General features: G+C 42.7%; 1 protein-coding gene across 5 annotated transcripts in view; it reads left to right on the forward strand.

Annotated features, from left to right (window-relative positions):
- PINX1 (PIN2 (TERF1) interacting telomerase inhibitor 1) overlaps positions 1-13,448 on the forward strand; it is a 73,877-nt gene that overhangs the window by 18,814 nt on the left and 41,615 nt on the right. For 4 of the 5 annotated variants that reach the window (XM_032162479.2, XM_058442397.1, XM_058442398.1 and 1 more), the window contains one exon: positions 558-634. The exons of the other annotated variant lie outside the window; for it this stretch is intronic. In XM_032162479.2, coding sequence (XP_032018370.1) covers positions 558-634 — 77 coding nt within the window. The remainder of the gene's footprint in view (positions 1-557; positions 635-13,448) is intronic. 5 annotated transcript variants of the gene reach the window in all.

The following is a 13,448-nucleotide window of genomic DNA, read 5'->3' on the forward strand; positions in this document are numbered from 1 at the left end:
CCTTATACAGTATTTTTTATTTACATATATTCCTTTAGAATTTCTATTTGTTGAGTTAATTATTAAGGTCCTGTGTGTCAAATATGATACGTTCTCATTCATGTGCATATGTGGAGTTTGGAGCTGTGTATCTAGTAGTAGTTTTTCGTCTGTATTTCATAATCTTCTAAGTAAGTAGCTCATGTCTCTGAAGCAAATGAGATCTGTTTCTAAATGAGGAACCCAGAGACCCAGGAATTGCACCTTGAGGGCATACCAGGAGTAGGGTGAGCTGTAGAATTTAGCTTTCCTTGCAGTCAGTATGCTCTAGGTTGTTTCTGCAATTAAGAGAATGTCAAGAGTTCTGGTTCTAAAACATTTACTTGGTTTTAAAATTTAATTAATTTTGTTTACTAATGAAAGAGTTGAATGAAAAACTGGGTAGAAAGTCAGTAGTTATAAAATTGTTTCTTTCTTTCCCGAAAACCATTTTCCTTTGAGGTGCTGCATAGTTCGTGTCTGCGCTCGTTCCTTTAGGAAGAACGGTCTTACTGAAAAGCATCACCTTGTTTTTCTAGGGAAGGATCTGTCATCTCGGAGCAAAACAGATCTTGACTGCATTTTTGGGAAAAGACAGAGCAAGAAGACTCCCGAGGTAGAAAGCCACGTGCAGTTTCCGTGTTCCGCTTTAATACTGTCTGATTTTCACCTGTGTATAGGACTGTTTCTGTGTATGACCAGTACTTTTCTGACAGTTTCCAAAACACTTTGGAGGCTTCATGCACAACCTAGATGTGATCCTTTTAATAATATTAGTGGGTAGATAATATGTTTTATAAGGAATCTTAAAAAAAAAGAATAAGTGTTTTCTGGTGTTTGGCTTTTGTTCTTTTTGTTTTGGTGTGAGGACTAGATTAAACTTGGGGAAGAATACCCCTTGCCGATATAATCAGAGGGGAAAATATCTCTTCCGTGGCCAAGAAGGGGAGGGATTTTGTCCGTTCTGCTCAAACTGCATTACTCCATTTGGAATGGAGGTGGGAGGAAGCATGTCACCTTCATTCTCTAGAACCAGCCTGTCCCATTCTAACATCATTTGAGACAGCGCTAGATCAGCACCGTCTATAAGGGGGTTTGATGGGGTGTTTCCTCTGTTTTACAATATTATTTGCCTTACAACTAGAAGAAAAGAATGGGGTGACTAAACTACACCCTCAATGGATGAACTCCATAATTTATTCTAATTATTAAATTGGGCTGTATAATATCGCAAAGAATTTTGTGTGCCGTTTTTAAGTGTAAGAGACAGCCCTGGATATAGTTTGACATATATTAGGATTATGGATTTCCAAAAATAACAGGCTAAAAATATTTAGAACTGGCATTGTCTGAGAAAATCTGGAATATATGGTTGTGACCACTATTACTCAGCTAATCTGGTATGTTGTACTGATGTTCTTTTATTGGTTTGTAGCCAGGGCCCTTGGTGACCATAGAAAAAAAAGAAGACTTGGTTTATTGATTCCTGGCATTTTTCCAGACTGACAGAAATCTTTATTTCTAGGGTGGTAAATATTTATTTCTTAATAGTAATAATTTTTAGAGAGTTCAGAATTACCAGTGGTTAGAAGTCTCATTTGGTGATTCCCTGTGCAGATTGGGACTAAATTCTCAGGTCTTTTAGCCCTTGTCTGCCCCTGCACCCTCAGCAGATGGAAGCAGCAGGCTGGAAAGGATACCTGGCTTTGGTGCCTGCGTGGACTATGCTGAGTCACGGGATAGGCAGTGGTCACTAGGGAGGAACCGCTCTGACATCAGGCCATGCCGGCTGCTCCTTCACAAGGGGCTGCTGGAAAGAGCTTTGGTCAGACAGGCTGGCTTCTGGTTGCACCTCTGCCCTCAGTGCTCACCGTGAGACCTGGAGTAGGCCACTCTTCCTTGATCACTGAGGACGTGGCCTCTGGCTTATCCCAGCCTCCTCTCCAGCCCCTCTTCCTTGGCTCTTTCAGTCGTCTGCATCTCCTCAGGTAGAACTAGAATTCCATTTCCGCGCCTCTTGCACTCCATCTCCTTTGCTCTGCCCAACAGCTGCCCCCACCCCACAATCACACCCTGAGCCTTTGTATCAACTCCATGTCCCTCCCATACCTTGAGATAACCCCCATCTCCCCAGCCCCGTGGGGCTCACGTGCCTTCTGTACTGGCGTTTCCATATCCCCGCACGTTGATCCTCTCTCTTCTGCCTGCCGCTCACCCACCACCCCCAGCCTTTGCCTTCCCGGACACCCTCTTTGAAAATGTACAGTTGAATAGATCAGGGAGGGAAATATTACTTGTGGGCTTTTGTAGAACTTTAAGAGAATTTATGTGTTTGGTGCAGAAAGTTCTTAGTTGTAAGAGATCAGAGGTTTCTGATCCTCTGGCAGATTTCTGTTTGAGAATTTATTGGTGTTGAGTGCCTTGAGGTTTTCAACACTGTGTGGTGTTACTTGACTCTTTGGTAGCTAACTCTTATTAAAGTGAGACACCCACCTGTGTTTGAGGAGCTTCAAAAGCAGTTCCCTAATGCTAGCCCCAGGAAAATCTCTTTTGGTCCAGTGTGTGTGGAGATGATCAAACTTGATGCAACGTGGTGTTTTGTGCAAGATTTCCATTACTCACATCTTTCTCTCTCTCTTCCAGTTCAATGTTTTCTTCCAGTGATAAGTTTAGGTCCTACCTGTTGGTGAGGCGGTCTTCTTCCAGGCCCTGCTCTCCGTCTGTAGCCATAGTTCTCAACAAGGTCGTCCTGGCATTGTCTAATGAGCTTTAAACAAACGCTAATGCCAGGGTTCTGCCCAAGACCAATTAAATTAAATCTTGGGTCAGGGTCCAGGTATCTGTATTACAAAAGGAGAAAAATTAAAAATTTTTTTTTTCAATACCTCCCCAACTGTTGCAGCAGTTATTCTGATGTTCAGTAAGGAGCGAGGGTTGAGAACACGGGGAAAGCCTGCCATGCAGCTGTACTGAGAGCTTCTGGCTTCCGGGTCGTGAGTAACCCTGAGGACAGAGCTCCTCAATTCCTGCCATGTGTACAAGTCTTCCTTGTCAAACTGCAGATTCCAATTCAGGAAGCCTGGGCGGGGGCTGAGAGCCTGTACATCCCCATCCGAGGAGCTCCCAGGTGTCGCTGCTGCTGGCCTGTGTGTCACAGTGAGGAGGTCGCATCTAGGCAGTATTTTCCATTTGACGTATGCCCGCATGTGTGCAGAAAACAGAATCTATTTAAATGTAATCACATTTAAGACAAACAGAATATCTTTCTATAAAGCAAATGACCTGTACATTTATCTTTGACATCCACGTGGATTTTCATATGTTAAGTTTGCTTTTATTGAGGTATACCGGTACCTTCCTTCAGTAGACTATTGCTGAGAAACCTTACCTTGTTAGTTACAACAGCCCTTATAGTCAAAGGCAGGAGGCCTTTGATCAGATTTGTTTGAAAATACAACCTCTTTCGGCTCCCATCCTCAGTTGGCGGGAATGTTGCATGTTTTTGCTTCGCTTGACTCTCATAGCCGCGTCAGCCTGGTTTGATATTTGGCGTTGCAGAGGCCAAGGTGTTGCTGGAAGTCAGCTACCTCCAGTGTCCTGGAAACCATGGTAGTGCGGGCCGTTAAGGTAGCAGTAGCTCTGTGGGTGCTCTAGTTAGGTGCTGGTGCTGCTCTGTCTTCAGCATCCAGAGTTCCAGAACCTTGGCGTTAACCACGTTCTTGGCTTGGGTAACAGCATCACCCTTGCATTCAGTGACGCCTACTGATTTTAATTTCTACAGCTCCTGACTGCCATCTTAGAATTCCAATTTTATTAAGCACCGGTGTGCCAAACCCTGTGCTGGATTTTTCTCATTTCATCCTCACAGCAGTCCTGTCATGTAAACATCAGTATCCCCTCTGTAGCAGTGAGGAAACTGAGGCACAGGGAGAATTGTTAGAACGCTCCAAAATGGCACACGTGGGCTTTAAACCTGTGTCCCTCCAATTCCAAAATCAGCATTCTTTCTCCTATACAGCAGTCCTGCCGAAGTTAATGAACTCTTTCTCATTTAACAAAAAATCTACATTGAAGGGGGTTAGTTAGGCCTTAGCAGCTTCTGTTGAGCTTCACCAGAGACACCAGTGGTTGATGCTGTATCATAACTTTGTGGGAAAATGATTGGCTGTTGCTATTTTGTGGAAAATAATGGTTTAAATTTCAAAACTTCTTTACCTTACCTCTAGTCAGAGGTGAGCTGTTAGGGGTTGACAAGCATGTGACCAGGTGTCCAGGCCAGCCTGAGGAACGACTTGACTTCCCTGTTGGCTGGAGGCTGAATTAAGAAAGAGCTTGAGCATCTGGAGCATAGATGTTGTGTTTCTTGTGTATTTTTTCGTCTCTCTATTGAACTGGATGATCTGAATATATTTATATCAAAGAAACATCTGCAGCTCTTGATTAATAGTCATGAGGGTTTTTTCCTTAACTTTTTATAGATGAACAGGATGTTTCAAAGATAGTACAGGGGTTCTGTGTACCCTTCATCTGGTTTTCCCCAGTGGTTACATCTTACATAACTACAGTACAAGATGATGAAACCAGGAAATTGGCATTGGTACCATCTGCTCATATAGCTCTGTGCCCCTTTATCACATTTGTGGATTGTGTAACCATTATTATCTCAGTGAAGATCCTGAACTATTTCATTACCACCAAGGCGTCCCTCATGCTAATCCCAATCATAGTTGCATACCCCTCCAACACTGCCCGTGACCCTGGCAACCACAGCTGCCGACAGAATTGTCTGATTAGGAGTGGAATATCGTGTGTACAGACCACATGGTCTCTCAGTTTGATGCTGAGGCTGCTCAGATCTGCAGGGGTCACTACCCAGTGCTAAAGGCCAGTTGTCGTTTCCATGATCTACTTCCTGCACTTAGCCATGCTCAGTGTTATTTTCTATTTTATGAGTCTTTAGAGAACTCCTTGTAGAGATCAAATCATCTGATGTCTTTAAAGTTCACTCCAATTGGTTAAATCATTTACTTAATAATTTCAGGGGTATGTTAAACTGTGAAGTGATATGTACGTACAAAGTGATATCGTGACAAGTTTTGTCATCTGTAGCGTGCTGGTATTGGAGAGCTCATGGTGTTGGCAGTATCTCAGGGTACACTCACTATAGTGAGTTTGTGACCTCCTTTAAATTGCATGCAAAACGTGTGGGCCCACGTGCAGTTTTCATTGGATTTTGGAGGTGTCCTTGGTCCAAAAAAAAGCTTTAAAATCTAAGACTATGCATTTAAAAGTATTCATTCAAAAAAAAAATTACTTAAAATGTAAATTTTCTTTGTGAGCATAGTAGGAATGAACTTTATGTTGTGTAGCGGAACAAACTATGCCAAGTAAAGAATGTGCTGTCTTAATTATTTTGAATATAATGTATAGAAATTAAAAGAAAATTATATCAAAGCGAAACAACAATCCAAGCTAAATGCAAGATTTCTAGGACATGTTTATGAAACTTAAATCATACTTTCTGTCCTCTCTCTGACCTTTTTGCGTCTAATAAAGAAATTGCTAGCTGGGCGCAGTGGCTCGTGCCTATAATCCCAACATTTTGGGAGGCCGAGGCAGGAGGATTGCCTGAACTCAGGAGTTTGAAACCAGCCTGGGCAATGTAGTGAGACACCGTCTCTACAAAAAATTTAAAAAATTAGCCAGGCTCAGTGGCATCCACCTATAGTCTCAGCTACTCAGGAGGCTGGGGATGGGAGGATTGCTTGAGTCTAGGAGATTGAGGCTGCAGTGAGCTATATTATCACGCCACCGCACTCCAGCCTGGGTGACAGAGGCAGATCCTGTCTCAAAAAAAACAAGGAAGAAAAAGAAGAAATTGCCTCACTGTGTTTTACATGTGGACTTTTTCATTTGTGGCATACACTGGCCAGCGAACACCTTAGAGAGGATTTGTGTTCTCATTTCTGGGTCCCCAGCATGTGACTGGCTCCAGTGCTTGGCACGTGGTAGGGATTCAGTTAGTTGAAGCCTCATTATTCTTCTCTTTTTTAAAAATGGACTTCGTTACCATAAAAATCATGGTTTGTATAGCGTCATGGTTGATATTTGAAATGTCTTTTCCTTTTGAAATGTTCTAATCAATAAGTATTTCTTCTCTGAGAGTGGGAAATACTCATAATCTATATTCCACGCCATGCACAATCTACTCGTGGATTCTTGAGAAAGGATTATTGAATAAATGTTTGCTCACACCATTTTATGTTTTTAAAAATCAATCCAATTTGCCAGAAACTGGCTTTCAGACCTTGCATTTCACTCTAGAATAGTTTTTCGCAGCTCTGGCTGTTTTTCGTTGCTCAGAAGATAAAGCATTCCTATTGCTTGAAGGACTCTCCTCTGACTTTATTGGTGCTTCCTATTTCCTCCAGACACAGCAGCTGTCAGGAGGCGCTGTTTCCCTGCTGAATCCGGCTATTCAGAAGGACTTGCTTCAACGGTGAAAGATCATCATGAACTGCCAGTTGCTCAGAAAACTTCTCATAAACTGTTCTGTGTGGGGACGGCTGGTTGCACATTTCTAATTTCCAAGTTCTTCCTTTTCCCACCATTTTTGTTGTGTATTGATTGGAAGGTAATAACTCTGGTTTGGAGTGCACCTAAATTGGAGATGTGTGCACTTTCTATGGAGACAAAGAAATGATCGAAGATAATGAATTGAGGTTCCCAGGGCCCCTGGAGACCTGCGGCAAGTACTTGTGCTGGCCAGTGCCTGCCGGGGCTTGTGTACATGAGCATGTGTCTTTTCTCAGTTGGTTTGCAATTTGAAGTTGGAGACACTGAAAAACAAATTCCATCAGTTCCTATCTGGTTGAACTTCCTGCTACTCTTTTTTTTTTTTTCCCTCTCTCATTTTTTTCCCTCCCCCACCTTCCCAGTTTCCTTCCTCTCTCCAGCTCGTTTCCGGATTGAGCCTTATCACTAGAGAAAATACTCCAAAACCGGAGTGAGGATGGAGAATGTGTTACCAGCATTCTCACTTCGTTTCTCTGTTTAGCATGCTTCTGGCATGGGCTCCTGGCAAAATAATTGTCCGTTTCTTCACTTCTCTAACCTGATTGAATTAGAACCCTCATGAGAGTTTCACTCTCTCAGGATACCAAATCAATAATCATTTTCCTTGAAATTCTTCTGCTGGCTTTTGCTTTTTGAGGCAAAGCATGACTTCTTTGCAGTTTGTGTTCCTTTCTCATCTCTTTGTCAATCTCCTTTTTTTCCCCCATTGCTTGCTGATTATCCAGTCTGAAAACGAATTCCAAGTAGACGCGTTTGTTTTGCTTGGTGGAATTCATGAGGTATTTTGGACCATTCATTGTTCTGGTTGGATTCAATGCCTTAAGTTCCTCATGGGGAAGATCATTGAGAAGAGTCTCTTTATTGCCTTAGTTTTTCAAGTGCCTTTTAATTCAACGGCGTTTCTCCTTTTGTTCTGAATTTTCACACTGATACCCGACATTTATGGTTAGGTGAGTTTCAAGAGGGGTTTATACGATATGGACCCCCCTTCCTGCACCCATCGCTCCACCCTCCCCCCACTCCACATCTGGACACCAAAGTAATCTAATTAAGAACCTTTTAGTTAGGGAGACATATAAGCCCACAAACAAGCCAGTTAGTACACTTGAGTTCCAAAATTCATTTTTTTCCCAACAGTGATGACTTCAGTAATTCTTGTCATCATTTTGACCGTTGATAACTGAATCCTGATTCAAAATGATCTCTGTGAGCTGGGACAGTTGGCCAAAACATTTTCATTGCTTTAAAGTGAAAGTTTATGAAGATACGTACAGTCTCATTTAGTTCTAGAAAGATCTAATTTGGTAGCAGCTAGATGAAAATTAGTTAGAAGGTAGGACATGTATCCTGACCACAAGTTTAACCTAAGCCAAATTATGTCCGGTGGCACCTGTCCTGAGCGCAGGCTCGGTGGTGTCAGGGAGGCTGTGCTCACTTGCTGAAAGCAACAGACTGGTAGCTTGTGTTCCTCACAGGTGACTGTGCTTGAACGGCTCTGTACAGGCCTGGGTGTCATGTTTTCAAGGAGTACATTCAGGGAATTGGCTTTGGGGACAGTGGCATCTGGAAAGCATGTTATGCCAGAAACAGGTGAAAGAATTGGGTGTGGTTATCAGGGTGACAGTTTGGACAAAGGAAGAACTAGTACTGACCGGTGAAATTCATAGAAAGGTAACAACTCAGGAAAAGGAAGCAGCCTGCATGGGCTGGCAGAGCTGCTGGCCACAGTGCACGCCTCCTGGGGAGCACCCTGTGCAGGTTCTGGTAGTAGGCAAGAGTCCCAGCTAAATGCATTCAAGCCCTTCCAGCTCTGACCTTCTGTCATTCTGGAGGAAAGAGAACACTTGAAATGATCACATTTGAAATGGTGCTGGCAGGTTTAAGTCTTGACTTGAAGTTTTACGTTTTCCTCAACAACAAAGAAGAGAACATTACTTGTATTCTTCTTGATTCTTACATACTTGAGCAATTTTGGCTTTATCTACTTATGCGCTTTATCCAGTAGATGAATGTGAAAGGCTCTTGATGTGTCCAAACAAGAGATCAAATAGACTTCAGGTAAAATAGCAAGTCATCTGTCTTAGCAGATTCAAGACTTAAAAGAGTAACTGGAACTGTTGAGTGTCAAGGTGAAGTTACCTTCACCTTGTGGTAGGGTGTCCCTATTTTATCTGTAAACTCAGTTATCTGTAAATGAGTCTTGAGTTACATGTTTGTGTAGCAGATTCTGTTTTCCAAAGATGGCCTCAGCGATACCTCCCATTCCACATGCTCTTCTAAGTGGGCCCTTACCACCTCCACACCAGTAGGTGAAGTCTGGCCCCCTCCCCTCTACCCAGGCGGGCCTGGAACTTGCTTGTAGCCATGACAGTCTAGTAGTAGGGTTCCAGGTGACTTCTGAGGCCTTGTTGGCTGGAACACTTGCTCTTGAAGCTTTCATGTAAATAGTCCAGCTGCCCCGAGCCCCAGGCTGTGAGGAGGCCCAGTGCCCAAGCAAGCCTCCATGGAGAGACCATGATCAGTGAGTTATGCAGGCACCCCGAGCTTGCCTGGGGAGCGGGTGCCTGGCCAGCTCCCTGCTCTGCCAGCTCTCCCCAGCTTTTGACAATATCCATGTGAGAGACCCTGAGCTAGGACTGGCCAGCCCAGCCCTTCCTTGAATTGCTAACCCACAGAAATAATGTGAACAGGGAAATGGGTGTTATGTTTGAAGCCACTGAGTGTCAGGATGGTTTGTTGTGTGGATAACTGAAATGGCTGTCTCAAGATTTGTCTTCCTGTGGTTCTGTGATTAGACATTGATACCTGGTGTCAAATATATATACCTGGTAGAACCATCTGAGCCAGTAGAATGAGGAAATCAGGTCATCTAATGAATGTTCTACTCTAGTTTCTTCTAAAGGGCAACTCATTCAGGGCCATATAGTGTTGTGAATAGGCACTTGAGAGTTTCATATGCCTGCATTTGGGCCCAAGAGTAGTTTGAAGACTGTGTGATTTCGGGCAAGTTATTTAACCTTTCTGAGCCCCAGCTTCTTCATTTGTAAATGGGGATAATAAAAGATCCAGGGAAGATTAGATGGTAAGCCATGTAAAACTCTCAGCGAAGTGCCCAGCACATAGTAAATGCCCAGTGCATCTTAGCTGCTGCTGCTGAGACCACTGTCGTCACAGTCAGCACCAACACTCTCACAGTTTAAAATGGCCAATAATAACTTCTATGAAACATCCTTTAGAACTGAGAAAATTGTGTCTATGTGTGCGTAGTCACAATATTTATTATAAACGTAGTGAGTAAACAGGGTCATTGCTGAGAAGCACGTCCTTCTCAAAGCCCTCTAGTGAAGTGACTCCTGTCTGCCATTTTCCCATTACAGCAGTGGTAGAGGACCTCATAACACATCAGTTTTGTGTAATTGATGTTGAAGATAAGTAATGACTAAGGCAATAACCTTCTAATACCATGTTCTCTGCAGTTTTGGGTGGAAGTACAGACATTTGGTTACTTGTTTTCCTTCACAGTAGTGAGCACCTGCTGACGTGCTCGGTGGTTCCCTTGTTGACTTCCTGCCTTCCCTTAGGAGACTGGGATCCCCGTGAGGGCAGGAATTTTTATATTTCCTCATATCTAGAACTATGCCTGGCATGGAGTGGGTTCTCAGTAAGGTTCTTGCTGAATTGAATTCATTTGTTGAAATATGCCTTAAACAGTGTGGGAACACAGGCAGGGAGCTGCTAATGCTCACTGAGTCTGTCAGGAGGCACAGACACACAGAATTGGAAATTGAGCTAGGCCTGAAGGGCGGGAGTTCTCTGGCTGGACAAGGCATCAAAAGGCAAAAGCAGCATGAGCAGCGACTCGTCCCGGCCTCAAACACAAATGCCAGTGGGGTCCAGGAATATAACTAGCAATGTGGAAGTCATCGTTAAATCAGTTGGGAAGGAAGGAAACAGTAGTGTCTTGTCTGAAGGCTTCTGATATGGTTTGGACGTGTGTCCCCTCCAAACCCCATGTTGAACTGTAATCCCCAGTGTTGGAGGTGTGGCATGGTAGGTGTTGTTTGGGTTGTTGGGGCGGATCCCTTATGCATGACTTGATATCCTCATGATAATGAATGAGTTCTCACTCTGAGTTCACACGAGATCTGGTTGTTTAAGAGCCTGGCACCTCCTCCTGCCATCTCACCATGTGATGGGCTGGCTCTCCCTTCTCCTTCCACCATGATTGGGGGCTTCCCGAGGCCTCACCAGGAGCAGATGCCAGCGGCACACCTCCCATGCAACCTGCAGAACTGTGAGCCAAAATCAAACCTCTTTACTTCATAAATTACCCAGCCTCACGTATTTCTTTATAGCATTACAAAAACAGACTAACACAGCTTCCAAGATTCATAAAATAAGAGTGATGAATGAGGATGGTGATGATAAAGTGTGTGATTGCATAGCAAAGACCAGCTCCTTAGACCTGCCTTGATAAGTGTGCTGTCAGTGGACATGTTGAAGATGTGCTTCTTGTCCTGGATATGTGAATATTCCCATCTGTCCTCCCCTTGAACTTCTACTTCTTTGTGTTTTCAATGCCCTCACAGCATAGGGACAGGTAAGAAGCTTAGAGAACCCACAGTGCAGTGGGATATTGGCTGGCTGGAGTGACTTTGGTGTGAATAGTGCTTGAGATGGGTTACTCACAGCATCTTCTAATTCAGAGTGCAGGGAAAATCAGCCCCGTGAGTAAGAAGCATTACAGAGCTAGATTTTCTACTGAGCACAGCTTTTGATAAAAGGAAGAAGGGCTAAATATTGACTTTTGGGGGCCTGTTCTATCAGTGGTCTGTAAATCAACAGATAAATTATTGCCCTTCAGAAGCAGGAAGGCTACTCTTTCGCTTGAAGACATGTGTGTCTTTCTTTTATTTGTTCTTTCTCTTTATTGGTAGAGGATCTTCCCTCCAGCCACTTGCTCCTTAGGGGTTTTGTTAAGGACTAAAGGGGACCTGAAGGGAGCTGTTTTGATTTATCTTCTGTTCTTTCCTTTTGGTCACTCCACAGGGCTAAAATAGCCGAGTTGGCTTTAATGTGTCGCCATTAGAGACCAAACATTAGCTGAAATAAACCATCATACCTCACAATGAAAAATGTCCCCTGATTGGCTAATTAATCAGTCAAAGGGGAATGACATGGCTCTCGGCTTGAGGGACTCTGCTAGAGAGAAACAGGCTGTTGATAAATGGTTTTCCAACAAATTCATATATCAAGGAAACTTAGTCATTTTTTAACTACAGTTTGTGTGAGTGCAATTTTTTTTCCAACTTTTCCTTTTCTGCTGCTCTTGCTTTTTAGGCTGTGTTTTTGTGTTGTTGATAGAAAAATATAGGATTTTAGATATGAGAAAATAAATGCTTCCTACTTATTCATGTCAGATAGGCTGATTGGTTTTGACTATCTAAGTTTACCAATAGGTGAAAATCAGATTGTTTTTTCCAAGATGAAATTGTCTTTTCCTGGCTTCCTTCCGAGTTAAGATCTCCAGATTCTGGTCCACGTTGCGCGAGTTAAAATCCTGGCTCTATCAGTTGATAGCACTGCGCTACTAGACACGCTGTGTAACCTCTCTGTACTTTAATTTTCATATCTTAAAACAGGGATAATAGTAACATCATCTATTAGTACTGTTGTCAGAATTAAATGAGATCACATAAAGCATTTGAACAATGACTCATACAAAGAGAGTATGTGTTAAATGCTTGTTATTTTTTAATCAAAGTAATACATGTACCTAGATGTAAAAAAAATTAAGCTCCACGAAACAGCTTTTAAAGAAAGACATTCTGTAATCATCGTTGCCACTTCACCTCACAAGCCTCCTGCCTACAGCACTTTCAGTTCTTCTTCAGTTATTTGGTATTTACCTTCATATTTTACAATAATAACTTGCATTGACATTTTTTCGTGTCATAATTTTTAAAATGTGGACTTCTGTTTTGGTAGATTAAGATCTGGGCCTTTACACCACTCAAACTACTGATCGTATTGTATAATAATTAGTGAATTTGTTATTTGGGGTTTATATTTTTAGTGCTATGTAAATATCATATCCTGCCAAGCCAAATAGTGTACAATAATAACATTTCCTGTAACAATTTTTGGTTGTTTTCTGATGGAAAACAAAAGCATTCTATATATCTGTGTGATTTTGTTTTTTCCCTCTAGACCCTTTGGTAGCCTCTTAATATAAAACTTTCAGAGTGTCAGCTGCATCAGATCATCTGTCAGCTGGATCTGTCTCCCAGGAGACCTCTGTCTTAGGATTTCCACCTCCCGGCTCCCTCAGGACTAGTTGCTGGCTCCGCCGCTTCCCTGGCCTCCTGGACTTTTCCCCAGCCTTGCTCCTTTTAGCTCCTCTGTCTCCTCACTCATCTTCTGCAGCTTTCTGAAAAGGGCACAGGTCTGAAAATCTCTATTAATACCATGGCAGATGGTCTGGGTATAGAATTCTGAGTTGAAAATCATTTTCCTTCAGCATTTTGAGGGTATTACTCTAGTGTCTTCTGATAGCCATTGTTGCAGTTCTTATTTTAGTTCTTTGCACAGACCTGTTTATCTCACTTTCAGGAGGTTTTAGAATCTTAACATGCTCAGATTCTAAAACCTCATGGGAATATGAGTTGGTTGGGCGTTTTTATTCACCAGGCACTTGGTAGAACTTGCAGTATGAAGATTCATATCCTTTCATGAGTTCTGGAAAATTAGCTCTTTCATAATTTTCCCCCTCTTGTTTTGTCAGGAAGCCAGTAGTTGCACTGACATCTTGAATTCCTCCTCAGATTTTTCTTTTGTCACCAATTTTTCTGTAT

The sequence above is a fragment of the Hylobates moloch genome, unplaced genomic scaffold (assembly GCF_009828535.3).
Source record: "Hylobates moloch isolate HMO894 unplaced genomic scaffold, HMol_V3 SCAFFOLD_8, whole genome shotgun sequence".
Lineage (NCBI taxonomy): Eukaryota > Metazoa > Chordata > Mammalia > Primates > Hylobatidae > Hylobates > Hylobates moloch.